The sequence below is a fragment of the Alosa pseudoharengus genome, unplaced genomic scaffold (genome assembly GCF_046254945.1).
Source record: "Alosa pseudoharengus isolate Yale_2024_CS ecotype anadromous, Long Island Sound unplaced genomic scaffold, YU_APseudo_1.1 YU_APseudo_1.1_scf_16, whole genome shotgun sequence".
Classification (NCBI taxonomy): Eukaryota; Metazoa; Chordata; class Actinopteri; order Clupeiformes; family Clupeidae; genus Alosa; species Alosa pseudoharengus.
The window spans coordinates 2,081,472-2,109,142 of NW_027468630.1; the positions used below are offsets into that span (position 1 = coordinate 2,081,472).

Consider the following 27,671-nt stretch of genomic DNA (forward strand, 5'->3'; position numbering starts at 1 on the left):
TAAAGTTTGTGTGATGAATACTACTGTTGAACGTCAACAGGTCAGTTACATTACTTACATTTATAACATTTCTGTATTATCTTCACATACACATTATATTGTGTGTGTGCATTTGTGGATGCAGATCCTTTTAGAGACATACAACACTGTCAGATATCGTTTCCTGAAACTAAAATTGGCAAGAGGAAGCCAACTGCAATACTAAAAAGTGCAACGGAAGAACCAAAGTCACTATGACAGAAGACATGTCAGCCAAAGGGGAGTCGAGCTCAACCTCCGTTGAGGTCAATACTGCTCTGCTGAAATCCATTAAAGGAGGCCTGAAGATTGCGGAAATTGTGAGTTGTGATTATTGAGAGAAAAGAAAGAAACAATAGCAGCAGCAAAAATGTCCCCCTACTCAAGAATTCTAACCTGAAGTAGGTTGTGTGTTTTGCACACATTTTAGATAAATGATGCCTACTTCTGGTCTGTAGGAAATAATGATTTTATTGAAATGGAAATAAAAATATGTGTGCATGTCCATGGCAATGCTAAGATGGATGTTTTGTCAAATGCAGACTATAAGTGACTGAAGAGGAAGTGACATATGAAAAAAGATTGATGCCTCAACACATATGTAGGTGTTATAAGATTAATGTTGCACCTCATGTGAAAGTGCCATCCAGTATGTTCTTTAATTTATCTTTTGTGGTATACCTTGTCAAAGAGCATGTGTTGACACATCAACACACTATAAAATATGAAAAGGGGAACTTAGCCCTTGCTAAGTCCCAAGTCCTTGCTTCAGCATTTAGAGACCATTTTGAAGCGTAGCCACTAGGGGGCAGTGAACTGAGGAGTGTAAATATGGTTTACGTCGAACATGGTGGTGATGGTGGGTAGAAAGTGGTTAGAGCTCACAGTCCTTCCTTTTAAGGCATACTACTCACTGTAGTTCTTAGGAACTTTATTATTCAAGAAAGCTCCTGTTAATTTGAACTATACACATTTACATCAGAAACTACATTGACTACCTTATGGTTTGTCACTGTTACAATGACTCTATAAAATTTAGCAATTTGTGTTACTTCTTTTTTAACTATTGCAGGATGCTAGATCAGAAAAATGAAGGAAAGAAGAAAAGTAAAATAAAAAATAACCCAATCGGCTAACCTTAACCAATACCATATCCTATTTGGTGTTGTGTTTCAGGTTGTTGTTTTTGTGGCTTTCCTGTGCTATGCAGTGGCCTCCAGACCTCCCTACATCGCTGCCACTCTGATGGAGCTCCTGATCACCACTGGCCTTCTGCTGCTCTATCTCTTCAAACTCAACAAGACCATCACTCTCTTCTTCTGGCCTCTCATTGTAAGAGTCAATGTGAACTCAATGTACAGTCCATAACCAATATGTTTAGTTTGGTTTAGTTTATTAGGATCCCCAGTGGCAGCCTCTCTAATCCTCTGGGTGCCCAAATAGTCAAAACCTTTTATATATTATATCACAATTTTATACAAAATGCACTCACGGCTATTATGATATTCAAAACATTGCCCAAAGACTGGCTCAGAATTGCACTTGGTTAAAACTACAACACAAATTGATCAGTTTTCAGACATAAATATGGCCACAGCCTTCACCTCTGGTGCTCAGGGCCTATAATAATAATAATAATAATAATAATAATAATAATAATAATCATCCTGCAGCCTGCATCTCCGGCCCTGGTACGCATGCACCAACATCAGCAAATGTCAGTATTAGATATCTAGCCAGGGCATATCTGCAAAAGTCAAAAAATGCATATCTGAAAATGTACAAATGTTATTATGCACAATACAATCTAAATGCTTCTCTTTTTGCTCTAGGATGTGTTGAACTCATTCTTTGCATCGGTGTTCATGTTCATCCTCAGTGTAGTGGCTCTCTCCACGGACACACTCACAGCCACTGTGGCCGGAGCGGTGAGTGGAACAACATACTTGCACATCACCAGTAGCAAACAAATCAGATGGATGAGATTAGAAACATTTTCCTTTTATGCAAAAATCTGAGTTATACAGTAGTGAACAGTGTTACCAGCATTTGGTGTTAGGCCTAATAGGAAAAGGCAACACACTGTATTACTTACAATAATACACCTGTGGCCTACTGGTTAGTGCTTCGGACTTGTAAGCGGAGGTTTGCCGGTTTGAACCCCGACCAGTAGGAACGGCTGAAGTGCCCTTGAGCAAGGCACCTAACCCCTCACTGCTCCCCGAGCGCCGATGTTGTTGCAGGCAGCTCACTGCGCCGGGATTAGTGTGTGCTTCACCTCACTGTGTGTACACTGTGTGCTGAGTGTGTTTCACTAATTCACGGATTTCGATAAATGCAGACACCAAATTTCCCTCACGGGATCAAAATAGTATATATACTTATACTTATACTTACACTACATGCAATGCAGGCCAATTACAAACAGCATCACAGCCAGTGCAGAGTTTAAAGGAACACGCCACCCAATGTCAGTAGTAAAATATGTTCTTACCTTAACTTTCACGAGTTGAGTCATACCAGAGCCCGTCTACGGAGAGCCTTGCCACTCCGTATTAAGTCCCATTGTACCGAATTTTGGTTGCAGTTCCACCAGATTTCCACTGGGGGCGATCGCCATGAGTGCAGAATGAATGGGAGTCAATGGAGCTAGACGGCTAAATTTGTCTCTTTCACCTGATTGTCGTTGACAAATCTCAGATTTGATTGTAGTTTATATAACTTCAACATGGGTTATAGGTCAAAAGTTGAATGAACGAGTACTTATGTCCTTTTGATTTCTTACAGTTTGGGTCGTTGTTGCCCATAACACGCTAGCATTGTGCTAATGAGTGACGTCATTGACACATTTGAAAGGCTTTTTAGAACAATTAAGTGACTTTAAAAAATATAATACTCCACCAAGTGTATTTCCTTTGCCTCCCCTTTCGAATACAATATTCAAATTACTTGAAAAAAAATTATATCCTGAGAAAAGTGGATTTTGAGGGGTACAGCTCCATAGACCTCCATGCATTCTGCACTCGTGGACGAGCGCCCTCATGTGGAACCACAGAAGGAACTGCAACCAGTTCAGAAACCGGAAGTTTTCCGAGAGTGGCAGTTCTCCCCTTATTAGACATTCTCTGGTCATACCTCTCCCGTGTCCGTACGTGCACTCAAACGCTCTGGTGCGCGGCTGGACTGTGTTAGCATGTTGCTATGCTAGCGGGCTTTGACGGCAACTAAGCATAGAAGTAATCAAAAACATCCATGTTTTACCGACTTAAATACAGTTGCACGAGTAGTTGATAGAAATGCTACGGCCACGCAACGTGAAACGTGGCGATTTTCCAAGCGAATAAACCGGAGAACTACAATGTGTGGCGCAATAGCACTTGGGAGTACTTCGACCTAGCTAGTAGTATTGTTAACACCTAATTGTAGATCGATCCTATCCACCACAGAGTTTAGAATCCATGCTGGATCGACCCTCAGCCTCTCCCTCCCCTCTGAGCGAGAGAGAGGCACACACACTAGAGATGCGCTGATGGGCTATTATTTCAACCATAACTGCATAGCAAAACTTATCATCCATCAGCCATCCATCAACACCAAAGTTTTTTGACCAATTTTCGAAACCTCACCCGCCCACCATCCGCTGGTTGTTTTAATAGGGGAGAACTGCAATTGTAACAGCGGTACAAATGTAACAGTGTTTTATTCTCAAGATATGGTGTAGCTACGTAAACGTAAACAGACACATATCATGTAATTATGTATAATCTTACAGCCATCCAAATATGAATGGTCTACTATAAATACGACCAGAGATATTAAGCAAAAAGGTGCAAAATTCAAGCATCCGATTTTTTATTTATTTTTAACCGCAACTGTTTGTTTAAGTTTGCTTTGTGAAATTTGAGCGTGTGGACTTCAATCACATGTCATTCATATCTTCAGTCCCTCTGTTTCAAGTTAACATGAGTCCTATTTGATTTATGTAGTCACAGCACATGCAATTAAATGGAAATAAAAACATGACCTGTGCGGGTCAGTTGTAACACCAGTCTCTATGGCAAGATGAACTGATTTTATCGCGAATGCACGAACATTCTCATTGCGAGTTATGGATTATGATTTTTGTGCCGCCATCACCCAATTAAAGTTAACACAGCAACTTGAAATATCACTGTTGGACCAAATGCTTCAGACATGTAAGAAATAAGCAGTTTATCAACTATATTTACTGGTTTTATCAAGTGGATATGGCCAAAATAAGCCTATTTAAAGGTTATTGTGAGCTATCATAACACCGTAATATGGTCTGCAATGGCTAATCAATAATGCAATAAATTAGCTTTAACAGTCATACATTTGGACTTTTTTTCTTGATTTTATATGAAAACAGATGCTCTTTGTTTAACACAGCACTGTTTTGTGTTAAAATATGTTATAGGATTCACGATTTTAGTGTTACATTCATGACGCTACTGTTACAACTGTACCGCACTTTTTTATGGCTGTTAAGTTAAATTATTGACAAACTATAACATCTTTTTTAAATTCTGTTTCAACTTTCATGGAGTAGACATGTACGACTCTGTTCTGGTCAAATTTCACAACTCTCAAGTCTGTCGTCTTTGTGTAAATCGAGTTTGAATTGGAAAAATAAAAAAGTGTTACAATTGTGCCGGTTCTCCCCTAGGCTATATGGGTGATGCAGCGCTGCTGACGTGAGGCTAGAAAGCCCTTGCCTGTTCTAGGAAGACTGATCCAATGCAGCAAATATATTAAAAGGCTAAAGTCGTACATTGGCTATGTTGTAGCCTATCCCCAGAATATCAGCAGCAAACTCAGTCTCTGTCTCGCAAAACAGTCTCCAAATAAAACGCACATCGGCCTGTTGCCTTTTCTGCCAGCTTGTGAAAATATATCGTCCAAAATGCTTGATTGCATTGCATTCTCCACATTTTTAGCTACATTTTCATGTACCACATCAGCATTTTTGTTCAGTGAATCTTTTGTAAATTGCTTTACAATTACCGTCGGGCCTATAGGCCTATTGCCTGGCTTGCCTCAGCTTCGGTCACGTCCTTTTACAATTTTATCATTGTAATAAAAAACGCAATTTGCCACATAATTTCAACATGCTCCTGGCCTACTAATTAATGCCTATTGTACTTTATTTTTTGCAAAAAGAAAGAAATCCTTGATAAAATATCAAGTCATTCACATTATAGGCTACTTTACACACTGTTATGTCAGAGTGACTGAAAGCCTGTTCTGAAGACTCCCATTCATTTTGACTGCACGAGCGCGTCTTTTTCAGACAGACAGCGCAATTCATTTTAAAGCAATTTACAAAAGATTCACTGAACAAAAATGCTGATGTGGTACATGAAAATGTAGCTAAAAATGTGGAGAATGCAATGCAATCAAGCATTTTGGACGATATATTGTCACAAGCTGGCAGTATAGGCAACAGGCCGATGTGCGTTTTATTTGGAGACTGTTTTGTGAGACAGAGACTGAGTTTGCTGCTGATATTCTGGGGATAGGCTACAACATAGCCAATGTACGACTTTAGCCTTTTAATATATTTGCTGCATTGGATCAGTCTTCCTAGAACAGGCAAGGGCTTTCTAGCCTCACGTTAGCAGCGCTGCATCACCCCCTACATTAAAACAACCAGCAGATGGTGGGCGGGTGCCGTTTTGAAGATTGGTCAAAAAACGTTGGTGTTGATGGATGGCTGATGGATGATAAGTTTTATGCAGTTATGGTTGAAATAATAGCCCATCAGCGCATCTCTAGTGTGTGTGCCTCTCTCTCGCTCAGAGGGGAGGGAGAGGCTGAGGGTCGATCCAGCATGGATTCTAAACTCTGTGGTGGATAGGATTTACAATTAGGTGTTAACAATACTACTACGCTAGGTCGAAGTACTCCCAAGTGCTATTGCGCCACACATTGTAGTTCTCCGGTTTATTCGCTTGGAAAATCGCCACGTTTCATGTTGCGTGGCCGTAGCATTTCTATCAACTACTCGTGCAACTGTATTTAAGTCGGTAAAACGTGGATGTTTTTGATTACTTCTACGCTTAGTTGCCGTCAAAGCCCGCTAGCATAGCAACATGCTAACACAGTCCAGCCGCGCACCAGAGCGTTTGAGTGCACGTACGGACACGGGAGAGGTATGACTCAACTCGTGAAAGTTAAGGTAAGAACATATATTACTACTGACATTGGGTGGCGTGTTCCTTTAAATCTCAGCTGAAATTGTTCTGCCAATGGCAGTCTGAATTGATGACTGATGACCTCAATCTTGTCCACTTGTGCTTGTTTGCAGATTGTGGGGTTCATATGTGCAATTCTATGGGGAGTTGATGGATTCCTATTATTCAGGAAAATCACCTTCAATCAAAGGAGGACCTAAAGGACACAGGCTACTGTATTTCACATTGTGAAGGAGGATAGGATCAATATCATCATGCTGTAATGGGAGGTCTTGCTTGCATTTTAATGTTGAAAGCATTATTCCAAAGAGAAGATACCTCAATTTGGACATGGGCTGTTTTAAAAAGCTGTACTTACAAATGTGTGCATGTTATCCACTTGTAATTTATGCCTGGGAGGAACTAGTGACCTGCTGGTAGACTGCTGACCACCCTAGCCTGAAGGCTTCCATGTCCATGCATTGTTTAGTTAAAGGGTTTGGGGTTAATAACCTATTGTTATTATTAATGGATGCCTCCTCGGCGCTTATAATAAAGCCATATGTCTGTGCATTAATCTTCCACCTCAGTAATGGCAATGCTATGTTGGCTCCCGTACTGATTTACAAAGCCCCCTGCCCGAGGGGACAGCTCGCCCAGATTCTTTTAAGTTAACGTTTTCCAGATTTGCAGAATGCAGATGTTGCGCTTTTGTACTCTGTTCGTTTCCGCGCTGTCATTATTTCCGTTTCCACTTCGGGGGTTGGGGGACAGAGAGACACGCCGTTGGTCTCACTACACTTTTTTTCTCTACGCTCTCTCTGTACTGTCAGCTGCGGGACAGAGGGAGAGGAGTGAAACTTTTTCATTTAATCGTCACACTTCTTTCTATCCGCGCAATGGGGGATATCGAGGCTCCCGACTCAACGAGATCGCGCCATGCAATTTTCTCTCTTCTCCCGAGCAAAGAGTTCGTTACATCCCGAAAAGGAACGCTTCTTATCGGCGAAGTGGTAATAACATTAATATAGTCTACTAATTCACTGTTTTCGTATATGATCTGTGGTATTTAGACAACTTACTAGTAGGCTGTTGTAGTAGGTATTTCCAATAAAACTTTTAATAGACACCAAATTATAACTTTGGAATCAACAAATGAATGCACAACGGGGAAACATATCACTCTGGTGTTGCGGCGATTCATTGTGTGTGTGCTTTACTATGAATGAATGAATACTGCCATGAGCCTTTGCTATTTAGGTCAATCACACGATTCCCATTTGTTTAGAGGAGGGGTTTTTGAGATGTGTGAGGAAAATGTTTTGTTTTAACGCGATTTTTTTGATACATCGTCCATAGTTGTCAAGATGATGAGGCCTTTAGTAGTGATTCACGTCTTGGTCGTTGCTTTGAATAGGCTAAATCAACAGATGTTGCATGTTTATGTGTGTGTGTGTGTTTGTGTGTGTGTGTGTGTATGTGTGCGCGCGCGCGCGCGCGTTTGTTCTAACGTCTCCCTCGCTATAGCCTAGGCCAGGTGTGCATAGCTTATGTCCAGTTTAGAAAGTTTTTGAGTGTAGTAGTCTACAGAGCATAACCTAGCCTACTTACTAAGTGTCTTGTGTTAATCACAGATGCGCTAGTAATACTACAGACCACCCCTCCAGCAGGAAATGTTGTAAGTGGGTGTGTCTGTCTGAAAATAGTGATGTAACTGACGAAAAAATATTAATCAGCATTTTCTGCCAAACTACCTGACCATGACTGCCGGGGCTTCAGGGTTGCCTAAAAACTGAAGCGCCATTTGCAGGGTGCTTCGGCTGCACCGTGTGGTTGTCATGTGAGTGAAATTGGTCTCTTTTTGTCATGCGTGTGAATGCAGCCTCCCTTTCGCCATAATCTTTGCCGATGGGGCATTCCGTTTTGACCCATTAACCTACAGTCAAAAGCATCCACCCGCAGGAACAATAGCGCCTCTTTTTAAGTTATCATTCTCAAAGGATAGGGGGATTTCTACAGCCGCCCACTTTTATGACATCCTAGACAGCCTGTCTGTGGAGTAGATCGGCTGACATCGGCGCCAGGCCTGGCCCAAAGTCGGCGCCGATCTGGGCTCTGGTTTCAGCATGGCGGCGTTCTGCCGTCCTGATGGAAAAACTGAAATCAAATCCAAAACATTCGGCGAAGGACATCTGGAAAATGCTGTTATTTTAGGTGGAATGACAGTTACTCATTGTAGTGCTCTTGGAATTATTAGGGCATTTACATAGAAAAATAAAATGAAAACAAGGAAGCGTGCCCATTGCCCAAGGAAGACATTTGGTTGTATTTTTTTTTTATCTTGTTAAATGATGGTTTTGAATATGACAAAACCAAACTTGCAGAGGTGAAATGACGTACATATTTTATATGATTCAGGTGAAACAACCCCCATGCAATCTCATCTCACATAGTTTTCCAATTATTCTTCTCCTTTCCTAAGTATAAAATATGCAAATAAAAGGCTAGTAGACATGTACATGACTGTAAGTACTCATTCATAGAGTGTCCTAAGACTCCTAAAAACAACTGGTAACTTCGGACAAGTGTCCTTCTTCATCTGTACTTCTAAGCAACTTGTGTAGTTTGCAGATGAACTAAGGCCATGTAAGTGAAATGGAAATAGAGAGCATGCAACATGACACCATTCTTTTGCAAATACAAAGCCACTGGCCACTATGTCTAGTATAGATCATAAACCTTATGCAGCACAGAAACTGTGTCTTAACTGCCTGATTTGCTATATGTGCAGCTTTCAGCTGAGAGTGTGTGGGTGGCAGTGAGCAGGGCAGGTTTCACCTACTCTATGGTTCACCTCTGGGGTTCAGCCAGCTACCCTTTTTTGAACCAAAACAAAATGCCTGCCTCTCTCTGTAAAGACACTAAGAAAGCAGGGGAGAGTTCCCAACAACAAGGGATTGTGTAGTGTGGTGTGTGCCCTCTGTGCCGGATATTCAGATGACATGCTTTCAAGAGAAAGTGCACGTCCTGTGTTTTATGTCAGCCCTGTGTGTTTATAGATGGGACTGCACGCTGCTATCAAAGAGCAGCTCTGCGTGTGTACAATTTATGGTGGTGCGGTCTGTCTGCATACATTTCACTTACACTCCCTGACAACTGTCCTCTGTTGAACTGCCTTCTGTGTTTATGTTAGTGTGTGTGTTGGTGTGTGTGTGTGTGTGTGTGTGTGTGTGTGCGTGCGTGCGTGCGTGTGTGCGTGCGTGTTCATTCAAGTGAATACAATGCTATGAGCAGGATACTTAAGAATGAACAGCATGCCTCAAATCACAGTCTATGGTTATTATGCTGAGCGATGCATGATTTGTAAAGGATACAGTGCTTCATTCTCTGTTTATCAATGTTAATTTCATAACTCTGCCATTATATTTCAAAAGTGACCTATCCATTGGTTTATCAAATAACATCATTGGCCTAAATAACATTTACATGTATTCATTCAGCAGATGCTTTTATCCAAAGCGACTTACAGAAGAGTATAACATGAAAGCTGCAGTGCAAAGGAGACCTTAGAGAGGAATTACTACTGAATCTGCCAGCACTATTACTAGAGGATAAGAGTGTTGTTGACATTATAAGTACCAGTGAACGTGTGGTATGAGGACAGAAGGAGGAGGTAGAGTAGGGAAGCTGGGGAAATACATGGCAAGTGTGTGTTAGTGAGGAGGTAGAGTAGGGAAGACTGGGAAATACATGGTAAGTGTGTGTTTGTTGAGGAGGTAGAGTAGGGAAGCTGGGGAAATACATGGCAAGTGTGTGTTAGTGAGGAGGTAGAGTAGGGAAGCTGGGGAAATACATGGTAAGTGTGTGTTGGTGAGGAGGTAGAGTAGGGAAGCTGGGGAAATACATGGCAAGTGTGTGTTAGTGAGGAGGTAGAGTAGGGAAGCTGGGGAAATACATGGTAAGTGTGTGTTGGTGAGGAGGTAGAGTAGGGAAGACTGGGAAATACATGGTAAGTGTGTGTTAGTGAGCGTAGGTGGAGTGCAGGTGTAAGTGCAAAAGTCTATCAACAAGCAAAGTTCTCATACATTAAGTACACAGTAGCTATCATAGCGTAGGAATATTGAGATGACTCATCAGTTAGGGTCTTACCCATGCTGTTAAATTAGCTATAAATTGAAATATACCCGAGACGAGGCCACATTGGTTCTGGTATTAGACTCTGTACTGATAGTCCATCAGATTATGGCCATGGCTGTTTCAGGCAGTGGGGCTGCCCAGGGGTGGATGCTCTTAGTGATTGTAATCTTTGGCCTTAAGTGCATTGGCAGGTTGGTACAGTGTTGGATGCCTAAAAGGTGCTGGATGTAGATGGCTGGCTGTCCTCATTGCTGACTCTGTCTGAGGGACTCCTAACAATTTATCTTTATCTGATGTATGACCACCTCCTGAAGTCAAGGTCAAAAGTGACTGTGTGGGTTTGGTGAAATGTATTTTGTAAAAACTTGTAACACTTCTTTCACAAAGCAGATAAACAGTTTTCTTTTCCATTTTGACCCTCTTGCCCTCTTTGTTTTGTCTCTCTCTCTCTCTCTCTCTCTCTCTCTCTAGATCCTGTCCTTTGTGGACTTTATTTGCTTCGTAGCGTCCACAGCAGCTGCGTTTGTGACGGCTCCTCTCATAGAGTTCCTGGCGGCTCTTTTCCTCCTCTTTGCCTACTCCACCAAGATCAACGAGCGCTTCAAGGGCTTCCATTGGCCCCTAATGGTAATGTAGCTCTACAACTTACCTGGAAAATCATCATATCATATCATAGATCATATCAATCATGTGTAACCGGTGGTAATCGGCTCTGCGTTGTGATTGGTTGAGGTGGTGGTATAAAAATGGTGACGCAGACACAGCTGTTCCTTTCAGTTCTTTTTACTCTGAAAACTAACATACAGTACACAGCTGGGTGTTAATCTCTCCTTCCCCAACTCCTCTTCCCCAGGGTGACAGAAACAGGGCGTAACTCAATTACAATTTAAACATGAAATAAAGTTAAATAAAACCCAACAAATACAGTTTAAGCTACCTAGACAAACCTCCAGGGTCTAGGGAGTAATTCAAAGCAACACATTAAAAACCTAGCCTAGCCTCCCATTCAAACAGTGTAGCTAGTTAGCTCGCTAGCTAGCGGGAGCTAGCATAAAACAGAAATGAGCTAACTTGCTAGGATCACACTAACAGAAACACACAAACCACAAATCAACAAACCAATCGAAATTAATGACACACCTGAAAACCAACATACAGTACACAGCTGGGTGTTAATCTCTCCTTCCCCAACTCCTATAAGAAGCAACAAAGAAAATGCTAAGTCGTTAGCCACGATGCTAATCGCTAGCCATCAATCGCTAACCAGTGTACAGTAGCCTACACACTACAGTAAGTACAGTAGGCTAACTAGGTAGCTAATTAGTCACTGGTTTATGTTACACCATGTGACGCTATGTTACATAACAAAATACATGAAACCAAACAAATTACCACTACAATACATTAAGGGAAATATGCAGAGAGAAATAATATACAAAATCATAGTTTTAAAAGTGATGGATGGTAATGTAAAGAAGGGATATTAGATTTAGAAAAGTGAATTAGACAGAAAGCATACCTCTTCCCCAGGGTGACAAAAACAGGGAAGAGGTGAAGGGGGCAAGGACATAAAAATAAGAAAAAAGGAAATATTAGAGGGGGATAAGAGGAGGGGGGCAGGAAGCTCCATAGACACCCAGAAGAAGAAGACACTGTACATACATATGGTGTATCAAAATAAGAACATCTTTGTGTAATTATAAATACTGGAAAATGTACACTGTTACACATGCATCAACTAATCTATCAGATAATCAATAATCATGCAACATGTGAGAGCAGAGACTGTAGAGAGATAGTTTACATAGATTGCTTGTTTGTGGCATCTTTTGTTTCTTCACTTCCTGTTAAGATGTTAATAATGTTCATATGTTAATCATGCTACTGCTAATGAGGGTAATGTTAACCTTCATATCAGATTTCTGCTTTCTTGGCCTTGAGCTGTTGTGTGAGCATGTTGTGGAGTAGCTTGTGAGTTGGGGGCTGAATATTTGATCACTTCTAATGGATATATTTCCAATCCCCCCTCCCCAAACACACCCCCCCCGTGTCTCCACCTCCATAATAAAGGACTTCTTGCGTTGTGTCAGCGCATCCATCATCTTTTTCATCATCTCCATAATTGCCGTATCCAAGTATCCTGATGGAGCTTCCAAAGCAGCAGGGGTAAGTCAGAAGAAGAAATCAGAAGTGTGGTGTGTATGTGCGTGCATGTGCGTGCGTGCGTGCATGCGTGTGTGCGTGTGTGCGTGTGTGTGTGTGTGCTATTGCCTGATTCTATTCTTTTGCTCATGTTTTCCAAAGAATAGTAATATGGTGGAATTTTAAGTGCATTAGATAAAGTTATATCAGTGAAACGTCACTTAAAATGTATTTGTATGTTTTATTCAGAAGGGTAATACCAAATGATAAATGTTTAATTTCTGCTTTTTTGTGTGCTTTTCCCCTTTTTTCTTATTTCAAATTGTGTAGGTATAAAGTGAACTTGCCTGAACCTCATTTTCTGCCTGTCAGTATCTCATATCATTTCCCTCTTTTGCTTCCAGTTATTTGGTTTCATCGCCACGATATTCTTTGCACTCGACTTCTATTTGATCTTTAACGACCTCGCCAATTTCCTCAAAGCGGGCGGCGGAGGAGAGTCAACTGATGACCCACCCACACCCCCAGGTACTTGCTACCGTTGACCTGTTCCTCTTTCTCTATGAATTTGATACTGCAAAAGTGTGTTCTCTCTCTCTCTCTTTCTCTCTGGGACAGCCGTAGGTTCTCGTGTTCGTGTTCGTGTGTGTGTGTGTGTGTGTGTGTGTGTGTGTGTGTGTGTGTGTGTTTCTTCCTTTTTAAGTTTTGATGAAACACTTTCCATGGATTAGTGTGGGAATCATACAAAATGAGTATTGTCAACAGTGGTGGTGCTCTGAGCTTCAGCAAAGCCATGTCCTCTCTGCTATATTTCCATTCATGTAACAATAAAATTAATTATTGATTTATGTAGCAACATATGGTTTAGCATCCAACTCAAGGAGCTATTGAATCACTTTCAGTCTACAACATATACAACTTCAAGAATGGCTTCTGGTAGGCAGTGGTTGTTGGGAAGTTAGCACCATGCTATGATGAGGGCCCCTTGGTTGTGGGTTTGGTAGAGATTTGGTTGTGGGTTGGTTGTGGGTGGGTTTGGTAGAGATTTGGCTGGAGGTTTCTGAAACCATGTTGTTTCCTGTTCCACCCACTGTAAACATGACAGGAAATGAAATTAGATTCAATTAAAATGTTGCATTGGGGTTTCTAGTAATTTCCTCATTGTAATTGCTGTTCTTGTAATGAGTGGTGCTGTGTGCACCACGTGTGTGTACAGGAAGTTCCATATAAATATCTGCAAATCGCCCCCCTAGAATTATAAGGTTTTATCTGACATTTGTTGTCAAAATTCAGTTATTGACATATTATTATTATGTGACAACTTCATAAGGTGAGGAGAGGGGTTTCTTGAAGTTCTATGCATTTTTGGACATTATATCTAAAGAGACTTGTTCAGCCCATAAATATAATTCTATGGAATTCTAAAACTTTTAATCCCAGTATCTCAGAACTCCTCAGAAGGCAGAACCTTATAATTAAAAGGGGACAAAATGTCAAGATTTTCATTTCACTTCTGTTTTTGATCCATATACCCACATCCACTTTCTGGGCTCCCTCAGGGTCTTTGGCTTCTACATGAATCACCACAAAAGCAGTCCTGGCAAAACTAGAGCTTAATAGTGGAATTACTAGAAATAACATTGGTGAAAGATTGGGGCGATGTGCAACTTATGAGCTCCTTGTGTTTATTTTAATGTGTCATTGCCAGAGTTTAGCTATCAAATAGGCTATCACTAGGGACTTTTCACTTCCTTCACAACGAGTGCCAGATCTGCTTTTCTCATTTCCCTCCCTTCTCTCCCTCTCCTAGATGACTCAGATTCCGACTCAGACTGAAGAGGGGAATTTACCAGAATGTCACTGGGTCGAGGCGTCTGTTCTAGTGCCTGATGGAAAAGAAGAATTCCCTTCTTGAGTCCACTGACCACTGATCTTTCACCACTACAGATGGATGCTGTATTGTACCTCACACTCACTGATAACAGTCAAAAGCATTATCTTTTGGACTCTTGTTGAAGTGTTTTGCTTTTGGTATATAAAGTGAAGGCCATACAGTTGTTTACAACGACTACCACCCCCTCCCCTTGCTGTTTGAGTGTATGCTTAAAGCTGTGAATGTCTCACAGTAGTTTTCCTAGCTTGCTCTGAATTTGTTTACTGGGCTAAATCAGGTCAAGTCAGATGACTTTAACCTTTTTTTCTTACAAAGCTGAATCCAATAGAAAGAAAGTATGTAATGATAAAAACAGTGCATTAATCTGTTTGCTCTTCTTTTGGTATCATTTTTTTTTTTTTTTTTTAAATGTACCAGTTGGGAGATTTTTTTTATACTGTTACATTAAAATGATTAGCGACTTTGCTTGTTGAAAGTGGAGGGTAGAGAGAAAGCCATCTTAAGTGTAGCTGAGTTTCTGCACTCTCTTCATGTTTACAACCTTAAAGTGACTACAGCAGGGGCAGTCAGATGACTCTCTCTAGCCCTCTTTAACAGGCTTTATTTGTACAGGACACATATAGCTATTGTAACAAACCAAAGCTAATAACGGTATCGAGAAGTTAAGCCATGGTCTTTAAAGGCTAATAGCACTTCTGCCCAGAAACTGCACTGTTTTTCTTTCTTTCATATGTCAAGGTATGAATACTGAAAGGTCATATTTAGAAAGACAAGAGAAGCATTATTATGAAATGAATGCTGTGTATACAGTGCTTAATGTTGAACATAAACGTGAATACTGTGTTACTTTGGAAGCAGCAAAACAGAACTTGTAAATAGGGACATTTTAGATATTGCAAGTATTGGTTTACGCTAAATTACAGTTCTGGGTTTATGAGAACATCAAGTCAATCCAGGGTCTCACAGAAATGTCAGAGGCTTAGATCTCAGAGTTGCAGACTTCAAAGAGGCTGCAAATTACATTGAGCTTTTTTACAGTTTTGTTTTATCTCCAATTATAAGTCTTTGTGGAAGGCACTAAAAATCCAAGGTTACAGTATATATCAGAGATGCACTGCTAATGCCACACGCTTCCTAACACATCCTCCAAAACCACCACGTGTGTGTGTGTGTGTGTGTGTACATGTATGTGACTGTGTGTCGTGAAATTCCATGCTTGCCTCTTGTCACAGAGTGTGAAACTGCCAAAAAGTTTGTAAACTGAAAGCCATATTCAATAAACAAGTGTTCTTAAAATTCCCTTACTATGTTTTTGAATACTTCTGCCAATGTCATAACATGCATCATGGGTAAACAAGTGCCCCACTGATTCTGTCTTCTAATGGAGGGTTTAAATGAACAGCCAAGAGTGTCTGGAATCATTTAATTTCCTTTGTAAGTTAGCAGACTCAAACCATGTGAACCCCACAATTAGCATTGGTAAATCTACATAGATTTCTATAAATACAAAAATACACATTTGAGTACTAAGTCAGAGTACACAACAGTACGCTAGAGAAGCATACAGAAATAAACTAGAGCTGAAATGGAGCATATGGATCAGTTATTGTCCTTGATTGCATAACATCCATTTTCACAATGTCAGTTGAAAAAAAAGTCAAATCCAGGTGTAAGTCATAAGACTTCAATAGAGAGATATAAGTGTGTGATTCAATAATGTTTACATACAAACTCCTAGACAAGGTCATATTTACACATTGCTCTGGTTTACTGATGCCTTCTGTTAAAAAGTTTACCTTGAGTTTACCTTGTAAATTGATCCAGAATCAGTCACAACTCAAGTGATTGACACTAAAGCTAGACAGATTTTAGAGGCTGGTCAAAGTTTTTGCACAGTATCATTGGCCAAAAAAGAGAGCTCTGCTATTGACACGTCAAAGCATAGCCTACCACATTTTTTCTTCTTCGAAGATATACTTCAGACACTTCTATAAATACACACTAGTGATTGTCTATAACCGTAAGCACACCCAAAACACGTTATCTCTAGAAAAACCAGACCCCCCTTCACCATGCTTCCTTCAAACTAAATATTCCTGAAGCTATTCAGTTACAGAAAAAACAAAAAACACCCACAAGAAATTGGAAAGAAAAACCCACATCCACGGTACAAGAGTATTAAGACTAAGATTAAGAGGAGTATGTTGCAAAAACAGTTAACATATGGAACACAGAGAGAGAAAGGCGGACTCTGAACTGGATTTAGACCAAAACTGATCTAGACGTGGTGCTGATTTGGCCCAGATGTGACACTGATTGCAGCCGAATCCCAGCCAGATCCAGGCCGGAGTCAGAGGCTACCAGGAAACGATTTGTCTCTCATTTTCCATTCATGTTTAAAGAATGACTTCTCATAACACTAAACTCCTCAGATTGGTCCTTCTAAGTGATCTCACATCAGCACACACACTCAGCACACACACTCAACACACACACAAACACACACAACACACACACAGTTTTAAAGACTATGTTGTGTGAAGGTGTAACTGGCTGCTCTTGTTTCGTCTACTGCAAGGCACTCTGGGAAGGTGCGTGACCCCAGTACACTAGCTCATATGCACAGGCCAACGCTAGTGCAGGCTAAAGTACACTAGCTCATATGCACAGGCCAATGCTAGTGCAGGTTAAAGTACACTAGCTCATATGCACAGGCCAACGCTAGTGCAGGCTAAAGAGGAGCTGTTCTTCATAACTTGACACTGACAGAGAAGGTTGAAAAATAAAACATTCTTCTAAAGAACTGATTGAAATGCACACACACAAACACAAATATATGTGTTTGTATACACAACAATCCTTCAAACTAATCAAAATATACAAAATACCATTAGGACACAGAATAATTAAGAACTGAATCATACTTCATGAACATGAATTCTGTAAAGGAAAAAAACACCACATGGTCCACATAAACAAATGAAGTTAGATACACGTCAATACATGAATGCCTTCATACTGAGATGGCATGTACATTGTAGTTCTATGTACAACACCTACATGTCCACACACATACTGAAAAAAAGACACTTGTGATATGTTACAGGAAGTACATCCTGTGTGTGTGTGTGTGTGTGTGAGAGAGAGAGAAAGAGAGAGAGAGAGAAAGAGACAGAGAGAGAGAGAGAGAGAGGGGATAGGAGAGCATGAGAGGCACCCTGATACAGTACAAATCTCCCTCCCCCATGTCCTCTGCTCCCCCATGTCCTCTGCTCCACCATGTCCTCTGCTCCCCCATGTCCTCTGCTCTACCATGTCCTCTGCTTCCATTTCCCTGAAAACACTACACTGGGACAAAATGGAGCACTAGCGTAGGTCTGGGCTAACCCTGGAGGTTCACCACAGAAGCTATTTCCACATTAGCTTTCCACTTACTCCCTGCAGGCTCCACTGCTAAAAATAGCCCTCTGCACAACAACACAACAGTTCAACTTCTCACTGTTCAATTTCATTTGAGAAGTTTCAGAAGTTTCAGCCCGAAGAGGGACCATAACCATATCCATAACCTACTTCTTGTTTAATAACACATGTGAGGTTTTCATACCATTATTCAACACATTCTTTGCATTTGCCAGTTCAGTTTTAACATTCATCAACTGGCGACCATTGCTCAAGGCCATTCACCTGAGAGTCCTACCTTAAAGGAAAAATCCAGCGATTTTTCGCCAAATTTCTCCTTTAATGTTTCTTTTATTTTATGTTAAGAGCTTCTCCTTTACCGTACCTCAATTCCAGTACCGACGCTGCTCTTAAATTTCATGTTATCATCTGGCCACATAATGCTACATTTTAGTGCCATGCATTAATTAACCAGCTGAAGCTTTCTTGAATTTCCCCTTGGGGATCAATAAAGTATCTATCTATCTATCTATCTATCTGAAGCAAAGGTTGTAATGTTTATGGTCTTCATCACTTCACTCATATAGCACATTAAACCTGCAATGGATATCAAACATGTACATGATCTGGCCGTTGCATCTCCTTCATTTCTGCATGAAGGTCTCATGTGAAGGTCTGAGATAACATGTCACATTGTCATTAACTTGCCAGCTACAGTTTCTATGTAGGAGCCTGGTACAGAACTACTTTACATACATTTAGTCACTGCTTGGCAATGTCTCTCTCTGAGTGTGTGTGTTTTTGTGTGTGTGTGTGTGTGTGTGTGGTACAGAACAGGTCACACAATGCTTGCATGCATCAGGCTTAGGTGCTTCTTAACAGGCTAGGTGTGAAGTTGTTTTTACTGATGACAGAAAGTGCTTCTAAATGGTTTGTATGGCTCAGATACACATGTCCCAAACCCTATCATGTTGCACGTCCAACAGTGGGTGTCCTTACTCTTCATGAGCAACTTCTGGAGACCTTTGCTCATTCTGATCCTTGAATATATTCTGGTGAATATACAAACATAACACACACACACACACACACACACACACATCCTTCAAATTGAGATTCTTGGCAGTCACATGATTTCAATGCATTTTACAAATAGTTGTAAAGTGTGCATGTGTGCATGTGTGTGTATATGTATATGTGTGTGTGTGTGTGTGTGTGTGTGTGTGTGTTTCAGGATAGCACACAAACAGCACTGTGACTGTCTCTCATGTGACTAAATCCTGGCGAACAATGGCGATAACCATCCTCCATCTTGTATAGCAGAGGTGGGCGGCTCCAGTCTTTGAGACCAGTTGGGTGAAAAGCCTTCATGGTGGCACTGCTGTGCCGAGCTTGTGCCTGGCTGAGCTGAGCTGAACTGGACCGAACCGGACCGAACCGAGCCAACCCAGTCCATGTGAAGGCTCTGGCAGAAAGGGATGATGGGAATGAGGGGAGAGGGCTCCCCGTGGGGGGGCGGGCTGTGTCGATTGGTCACTGGAGCTCAGGCCGGAGCGGGCTGTGTCGATTGGTCACTGGAGCTCAGGCCGGAGCGGGCTGTGTCGATTGGTCACTGGAGCTCAGGCGGGAGCGGGCTGTGTCGATTGGTCACTGGAGCTCAGGCCGGAGCGGGCTGTGTCGATTGGTCACTGGAGCTCAGGCGGGAGCGGGCTGTGTCGATTGGTCACTGGAGCTCAGGCCGGAGCGGGCTGTGTCGATTGGTCACTGGAGCTCAGGCCGGAGCGGGCTGTGTCGATTGGTCACTGGAGCTCAGGCCGCGCCTCCACCTCGCCTCTGGACGCGGTGCGGGCGCGCATGTACTCGCTGGTGAGCTGACCGGCCTGGCCGTCCCCCCGCCTCCAGCGTCGCACTGCCAGGTAGCAGTTGAATGCGTACACCCCCGTCACCAGGAAGCCGAACACCTGCAGCACAGCGCAGAGGAGCACCCATTTGCATTGCTCTTACCGGTACATTCAAAATGGCATCACAATATCACTCGAAAGTTCATCATTTTGAAAATAACTTTAAAATAAATACAATAAATACAATACAATTTAAATTGGTAATTTAGAACCAATCACCCCACCCCACTTCATACACAGGGCTACTCTAAGGTTTGGCATGTGTGACAAATGTTCAGATAGAGGTGGAGTTTGGAGACAAACACACTAAGCAAACACACTGATGACAAGACTGATGAAACGTTTCCCCTGACATTCCCCTTTAGCTTAGATGAGGATGCAAGCAAGTATAAACACATACAAGCATGTTTAGAAAACTAGTATAAATACACACACACACACACACACACATTAGTAAGTCTACATACACATACACTATCTACACTGAGCGCCAGGAATGATTTATTATGGATTTCCCTGGCCGTGGGCTGCTGTGTTTGTCTTTTACCCATGATCCCCGGTGTGCATGCAAAGCTAGGAGGTTTTACAGATGTCCTCGGGCCCTACAGCACACCAGGATGTTTAGCAGGCGTCTCCTGCTGAGAAACATCTGCCCTGTCCTACAAGTCAGCACATATCCAAAGCCCCAGGCCTGGCTAGCACTGGATGGCTTAGTGTAGCCCAGAAAGGCTCAGACAAGCACAGCGAGGAGGCAGCATGCCCAGATAGATACAGAAATCAAACATACTGGACAGGGACGGACAAAATAAACAATACAGGGGAGCTGGACAGTGTTATGATAACACATAAATAATGACACGGGAGACCAGTGAAGGACACACCATAACAGCCGAGACCAAAATGGCAAATGACCGACTCTGTTGAAAAACAAGTAAGTAACAACGAAACCACGCAGGCACACACAGGACAGAGAGGTGGCCGAGGAGAGCAGAACAGGCATGACCAAGGCAGCACAAGGCAGACCACGCAGGCACACACAGGACAGAGAGGTGGCCGAGGAGAGCAGAACAGGCATGACCAAGGCAGCACAAGGCAGACCATGCAGACCATGCAGGACCATAACTGCAACGACAAGGCTTACTCAGCTATGGAGGTGACGGAGGGAGGTGAGACAGGGAAGGAGAGACAGCGCAGGTGACCCGGAAACAGGTGAGACAGGACAGGTGACAGGTGAGGGGTGAGATGGCACAGGTAACGGAGAGATGGGGGCAGGACGGGGCAGTCAGGCAGCAGATCGGAGACAGGAACAGCGGTAACGCTGAGTCAGCACTTTTGCACTTTAGACAACTCAGAGGGTGGCCAGCTTTACAAGCCTGAGTCTGCATGAGCAATTAAGAGTCAGTGTGTCTGTCTGTGTGTGTGTGTGTGGGTGTGTGTGTGTGTGTGTGTTGCGGGAGTACAGGAATGAAACTAATGACCCGACGTGTTGACTCAGCAGAAAAGGGTAAATGAGAAGAGCAAGTGAGGGAGGAAAGAGTGAGAGAGAAAGGGGGATGGAGAGAAAAGAGAAAAGCCAGGACAGAGGAAAAGAGAGAAAGATCAGGCAGGACAGGCACTCTCACAATAGCAAGCTAAGCTCGGGTGGCCCTAAAGGTTAAGTGTGTGATAAAGAGCAGTAGTATACTCTATGGCCCAGTAATGTGTCATAACTAAGACATGTGTTTGGAGTCCAACTGAGAGAGACTAGGAGGTGTGTAGGAGTGAGATGAGAGAGAGAGAGAGAGAAAGAGAGAGAGAGAGAGAGAGAGAGAGAGAGTGGGGGAGGTGGTAAGTAAGTAAGTGAGTAAATTAGTGAATAGAAGTCTATTGAAGAGGTAGCATTCCAAAGGAGCAGCCATGTCTTTGGCTCTGGCTCTGACACACAACTGTCCATCAGCATTAGATTGTGTGATAATGCAGAGGCCAAGGAGACACACACTGGAAACAGTTGCACATTTCATCCACAAGGTGGCAGCAGAACACCAGCAAATATCAGTGAGTTCAGTGCGCTACAGTGTCAGTGAGCTGCCTCACTCTGAAATGAGGAAAGTATGAAAAAGAGAGGGACATGAACAACAAACTATAGCAAGGAAAATAGGATCCACAGATAGGAAAGAGAGACAGGAGAGAGAGAGAAATAAAGAGAGAGAGAGAGAGAGAGAGAGAGAGAGAGAGAGAGAGAGAAAGAAAGTGAGTGAGTGAAAGAGACAGGGGGTCCCTAGACTCTTTCCATGGCTTAGCACTCTGAATGACTTTAGCAGACTGTGGATGTAGAATAGTGGGGTGGGGTGGGGGTGGTTGGGGGGGATGTAGTCATTCTAAAACAGAACAGGGTCAGAGGTCGTCAAAGTTACCACGGCAGCGATTTCTGCTCCGGATTTCCGACTCCCCTCCACACTTTGGACATCTGCTCCTGCGCCAGACTGGTTGACCGCCGCCAGCACAACGGACGCCAGCAGAAAGAAGAAGGTGCTGACCACCGTGTTGACCAGGTCCTACAAACACACAGACACACAGATGTCAGACACAGACAGATGAACAGACAGACACACCCAGTTGGATGGATGGACAGACAGACCAGTTCATCTCAAACTGCTCCCGCTGCTGCAAAAAAAGGTTTAAGCTGCCTAATGCCCGAGACAAAATCTGGATAACAGATTTAGCTATCTGTTTAAATCCAATTGGAACATTTTCATTCAGTTGGTGATTTTGCTGGATACAGTGGTTTTATTAAAGCTAATATGGGAAAATAAAATGAGAAAAAATAATTGGACAAATTGACTTTCTGAGAGAGTTTAAAGGGTCTGGTAAAGGAAACAAATGATCTGGCTAAGACATCGACAAACAAAAATGTTCTTCTGTCCAAAAACTTTCTTGGAAAAAGCACAAGTGACAGGCAAGCTTCAGTGTGTTGCTCTGCTGTGCTGCAGCAGTAGAGTGAAGGGTGGGGTCTCCATGGGGCTGTACCAGGGGCACTACTACTGAGCTGATGACAGGGGGCGCCGAAACATTCCATTTTCAAGCACCACTACTGGTGGTCAGTGCTACAACTCTACTCCCTAACGTCCATGCACCCACACACAAACACACACAGAGAGAGAGAGAGAGAGAGAGAGAGAGAGAGAGAGAGAGAGAGAGAGAGAGAGAGAGACCAGCTGACATACATTTGACCATCAGTGGTACCACCTTTTCCCTGTCTGTGCACATCCTCATCAACCATTTCTTTGTCTGTCGATCCACATAGAAAGCACATGGTTTCTCACATGTCCTCATTCCCCCCTATGAAAGATTTCTGTGTGTGTGTGTATGTGTGTGAGCGCGCATGCATGTTTGTCCTTGAGTGAGTGTGGAAGAGCAAAAGCAAAAACACCTTCATCTCCATATCTCTCTTCTTCGGCGTGATAAAGGCCATTGTATTAAAAAAAAGGTCTCTTAAAACTGCTTCTGTGATCCTCTGCTTTTGACATCACTGGAGAGCTCAGCCCAATCAAAGCACGGTAATAGGCCACCTCTATGGCAAGACATGCCATGAATACAAATCAGCTGCTGTGTTTCCCTGTGTCCCAGTACGGGTGGGTGTGTTTGTCAGGGCATATATGCATCTACATCATTTGTAGAACTAGTGGGTCTAGTAGGACATAGGAACTATAAGTTGAGTTTATGTGTTTGCATGTATTGTGTGTGTGTGTGTGTGTGTGTGTGTGTGTGTGTGTGTGTGTGTGTGTCATCAGGCCCCTACGGTTTCACATCTGAGAGATCAGGAGATGGACACCTGGCTTTGACCTCCATCTGTCCCTCCACCCAGTTTCCCCTCTCCACCTCCCCTCTCCACCTCTCCACCTCTCCACCTCCCCTCTCCACCTCTCCACTCCACCTCTCCACCTCCCCTCTCCACCTCCACTCTCCACCTCTCCACCTCCACCTCTCCACCTCCCCTCTCCACCTCTCCACCTCCCCTCTCCACCTCCACCTCCACTCTCCACCTCCCCTCTCCACCTCCCCTCTCCACCTCTCCACCTCCCCTCTCCACCTCCACTCTCCACCTCCCCTCTCCACCTCTCCACCTCCACCTCTCCACCTCCACTCTCCACCTCCCCTCTCCACCTCCACTCTCCACCTCCCCTCTCCACCTCTCCACCTCTCCACCTCCCCTCTCCACCTCCACTCTCCACCTCCCCTCTCCACCTCTCCACCTCCCCTCTCCACCTTTCCACCTCCCCTCTCCACCTCCACTCTCCACCTCCCCTCTCCACCGCTCCACCTCCCCTCTCCACCTCTCCACCTCCCCTCTCCACCTCCACTCTCCACCTCCCCTCTCCACCTCTCCCTCCCCTCTCCACCTCTCCACCTCCACCTCTCCACCTCCCCTCTCCACCTCTCCACCTCCCCTCTCCACCTCCCCTCTCCACCTCTCCACCTCCCCTCTCCACCTCCCCTCTCCACCTCCGCTCTCCACCTCTCCACCTCCACACCTCCCCTCTCCACCTCTCCACCTCCCCTCTCCACCTCCCCTCTCCACCTCTCCACCTACCCTCTCCACCTCTCCACCTTCCCTCTCCACCTCTCCACCTCTCCACCCCTCTCCACCTCCTCTCTCCACCTCTCCACCTCCACTCTCCACCTCCCCTCTCCACCTCCACTCTCCACCTCCCCACCTCTCCACCTCCCCTCTCCACCTGTGTGCACCATAGTGTTTGTGCGGAGTGTGAGAGGGGTGTGTGTGTGTGTGTGTGCACCATAGTGTTTGTGCGGAGTGTGAGAGGGGTGTGTGTGTGTGCACCATAGTGTTTGTGCGGAGTGTGAGAGGGGTGTGTTTGTGCGGAGTGTGTGAGGGGTGTGTGTGTGTGTGTGTGCACCATAGTGTTTGTGCGGAGTGTGAGAGGAGTGACAGCCCTGCCCAGTGCCTGGGGTGTGTGCGTGCTGACGTCTGCCCTGTGAGGGTCAGTGGAGAGGGGCTGTAACTTGAGCTCTGGCCCGGGTGTGTGTGTGTGTGTGTGTGTGTGTGTGTGTGTGTGTGCGTCCAGAGCCCGGGGGGATACTGGACGCAGAGCTTATCGATACTAGCCTTTCTGAGAAAGCAAAGTGCACTGGCCTTCACACAGCTAAAGATGTAAAAGACAAAGCCAAACACACACAAGTAATCACAGACACACAAGATTACTACAATGGCCTGTGAACTGCCAATACACACTCAAACATTTGAGTTTGAGTTGATCTAGGAGACACACACACACACACACACACACACACACACACACACACACACACACACACACACACACACACACACACACACACACACACACACACACACCTCTTTTTGGAAGCAGCTGAACGGCTCATAAGCACTACAGCATGACTTGGGAAGGGCCCAGTCATGTGATTAAATGCATGATGTCAGACACAACTCCTGAGTGTCTCACATGACACACAATCAGTCTCCCTCTACACACACACACACACACACACACACACACACACACACACACACATATATACAAACACACACACACACACACACACAATTACACACATACGAGAATGAGAGAGTGATTGGGGAAAAGGAGAGAGAGAGAGAGAGAACTCTCATACACACAATCTTACTGACACCCACTTGTTTGCATATTAACAAACCAGGACATCGAGAACTCCTGGAAGCACCATTCTAGGAGTCTACAGGTGTGTGTGTGTGTGTGTGCATGTGTGAGGATGTGAAAGTAAACATTAGCCAGTAGGGTAAAACGCAAAGCCTCATGGGATACCATACCATGTGCAGAAGACAGCACGCTACCCAGCACAGTTCTCTCAGAGGTCCTCCTCCCACTGGATTCTGTTTACACTGTACAGTGTGGAACATTTCACATAAACCTCGCTAATCATAACAGTCATACAGTATTTACATGCCTGTATGCATAGTATATACATATGCAAATGTATGTGCATATCAAATCAGCTACCGTTTCATGTGTGTTGGTTAAGTGAAGGAACTGAAAGAATCTGATGAATAAAAACTGTTCCCTCTACACTGACCTGTGCTGCCAAACCAGAGGTGGCAGTGGACAGTCTTGTTCTCCGTGTTCCATGAGAAATGGACTGTGTTAGGCTACCTCAACTCTTCCTTGCCCAATCAAAGCACGGTAATAGGCTACCTCAACTCTTCCAATCAAAGCACGGTAATAGGCTACCTCAACTCTTCCTTGCCCAATCAAAGCAAAACCTTATAGCACCAGCTCAACACCGACCGGCTCCAGCTCAACACCGACCGGCTCCAGCTCAACACCGACCGGCTCCAGCGGGCCAGACATCCCCCGTTTCTCTGCTCTTCTCGGTATGAAGTGCAAATGAAGAGCTGACCAGAGGATCAGGCTATGACTGGTTTGACCTCTAGTGACCTGTACAAATGCATGTAGATGATATACTGCCTGTCCTGTATATTGTAAGCTGTCTGTGTATAAGCTGTATATGCAGCTCTGGAAAACATTAAGAGACCACTGCACATTTTTCTGATGTCATTCTACGGTTGCCGAGTTGACGGTCATATTCAAAATGAAGAGAGCACTGCAAATTTGAATATGATCTCAACTCGAATGTCACTCAGCAACCGTAGGATGACATGAGAAAACTGTGCAGTGGTCTCTTTAATTTTTCCCAGAGCTGTATAATGTCTTTGACTTGTGAGGCCCTAAAAAACAGGAAACAAATTCTTTATATGTCTCAGTCAGCAGGCTTCAATCAAGGCAATCAAGCAGATTTGAATTCTGACTGAGCTAATAAAGGAGCATTGAGACTGGACGCTCCAGGGGTTGGACACACTGCACCATGCGCATCGCTCCAGGGGTTGGACACACTGCACACTGCACCATGCGCATCGCTCCAGGGGCTCCTATCTCTCTGATGTCTCCTCTCCTCTCACGGTCGGAGGCTTCTCTGTATTCTGGAAGTGTGAGAGGAGCTAGAGAGCCATCAGGCTGCCAAGGGGCGTGAGGGAGCTGGGACAATGATTTACAGCATGGCAAGGACTTGGGGAAATGGCGTGTGTGTGTGTACGTGCGTGCGTGCATGCATGCGTGTGTGTGTGTGTGTGTGTGTGTGTGTGTGTGCGTGTGCGTGTGCGTGTGTGTGTGTGTGTGTGTGCGTGTGCGCGTGTTATGTGTACTAGATAAGCTTTCTTTGCTCTTGCTTACATGAGTGCGTATTGAACCAAGAGTCTCTCCTCTACCTCAAGAGTCTCTTATTCTGTGTGTGTGTGTGTGTGTGTGTGTGTGTGTGTGTGTACACGTGTGTGTGCATATATATGTAATGTTGCATGTACAGATGATGAGCACAGGGTGTGTACTGAACACCATCTGTATATCAAGGGCACCTGTGTGTGCATGTGTGAAGGTGTGTATGAGAGGGACGTTTGCATGCTTATGAGTGAGTGAGCTCGTGGTCATGCGCGTGTGCCCACATACATTTCAAGTGCACAGCATCCGGCTGCAATGGGAACATTTGGGGGACAGATCCCTCTCAGAACGCTATCAGCTGTGTGTTTTATACACACATAGGCACACACACACACACACACACACACACACACACACACACACACACACATACACACACACACACACACACACACACACACACACACACACATAGTCAGAGTGCCTGAGGCATTCAGGAAACCTTCAGACTCAGCAGGGGCAAAGAGAGTAGCAGGGGAAGAATGAACGTTTCACGGGGTGAAAAAAGTAGTAAAATCAAATAAAATGTCTTCATACATCAGGCAACAAACGGTACAGTTTCTCCACTTTCCTTATTTTGGCACTATTTAAAAGTATGGAGACGGCAAGTCGAGGTGTGTGTGGGGGGGGGGGGGGCGGCTGGGTGGGCAATGTAAACTTGAGTGGCCTCTTGCCACCTCTGCCTGGGTGGCTGAGCTCGGCAGGCTGGGTGGGTGGGAGG

The 27,671-nt window shown here is 44.0% G+C and overlaps 3 protein-coding genes across 3 annotated transcripts in view; 2 read left to right on the forward strand and 1 right to left on the reverse strand.

The window, feature by feature from the left end:
• Positions 1-186: 186 nt before the first annotated feature.
• Positions 187-6,794, forward strand: cklf (chemokine like factor). The gene is made up of 4 exons (XM_076286655.1): positions 187-338; positions 1,195-1,350; positions 1,851-1,946; positions 6,347-6,794. The coding sequence occupies exons 1-4, from the start codon at positions 234-236 to the stop codon at positions 6,431-6,433; spliced, it is 444 nt and encodes a 147-aa protein (XP_076142770.1). The 5' UTR covers positions 187-233; the 3' UTR covers positions 6,434-6,794.
• A 104-nt stretch (positions 6,795-6,898) lies between these two features.
• Positions 6,899-15,685, forward strand: cmtm3 (CKLF-like MARVEL transmembrane domain containing 3). The gene is made up of 5 exons (XM_076286654.1): positions 6,899-7,225; positions 10,821-10,976; positions 12,420-12,515; positions 12,896-13,019; positions 14,302-15,685. The coding sequence occupies exons 1-5, from the start codon at positions 7,112-7,114 to the stop codon at positions 14,325-14,327; spliced, it is 516 nt and encodes a 171-aa protein (XP_076142769.1). The 5' UTR covers positions 6,899-7,111; the 3' UTR covers positions 14,328-15,685.
• Positions 15,686-15,794: 109 nt separating this feature from the next.
• cmtm4 (CKLF-like MARVEL transmembrane domain containing 4) overlaps positions 15,795-27,671 on the reverse strand; it is a 29,806-nt gene continuing 17,929 nt past the window's right edge. The window contains exons 3-4 of the mRNA XM_076286656.1: positions 22,079-22,219; positions 15,795-19,745 (exon numbers count right to left, since the gene is read on the reverse strand). Of these exons, the coding sequence (XP_076142771.1) occupies positions 19,584-19,745; positions 22,079-22,219 (303 nt within the window). The 3' untranslated portion in view covers positions 15,795-19,583. The remainder of the gene's footprint in view (positions 19,746-22,078; positions 22,220-27,671) is intronic.

What these genes read in the sequence shown, in the direction of transcription:
- cmtm3 (XM_076286654.1), top strand. Translation starts at nt 7,112, where the DNA reads ATGGGGGATATCGAGGCTCCCGACTCAACGAGATCGCGCCATGCAATT. An exon ending in CGCTTCTTATCGGCGAAGTG is followed by an intron (nt 7,226 to 10,820) that starts GTAATAACATTA and finishes CTCTCTCTCTAG; the next exon opens with ATCCTGTCCTTTGTGGACTT. An exon ending in GCTTCCATTGGCCCCTAATG is followed by an intron (nt 10,977 to 12,419) that starts GTAATGTAGCTC and finishes TCCATAATAAAG; the next exon opens with GACTTCTTGCGTTGTGTCAG.
- cklf (XM_076286655.1), top strand. Translation starts at nt 234, where the DNA reads ATGACAGAAGACATGTCAGCCAAAGGGGAGTCGAGCTCAACCTCCGTT. An exon ending in GCCTGAAGATTGCGGAAATT is followed by an intron (nt 339 to 1,194) that starts GTGAGTTGTGAT and finishes GTTGTGTTTCAG; the next exon opens with GTTGTTGTTTTTGTGGCTTT. An exon ending in CAGCCACTGTGGCCGGAGCG is followed by an intron (nt 1,947 to 6,346) that starts GTGAGTGGAACA and finishes GCTTGTTTGCAG; the next exon opens with ATTGTGGGGTTCATATGTGC.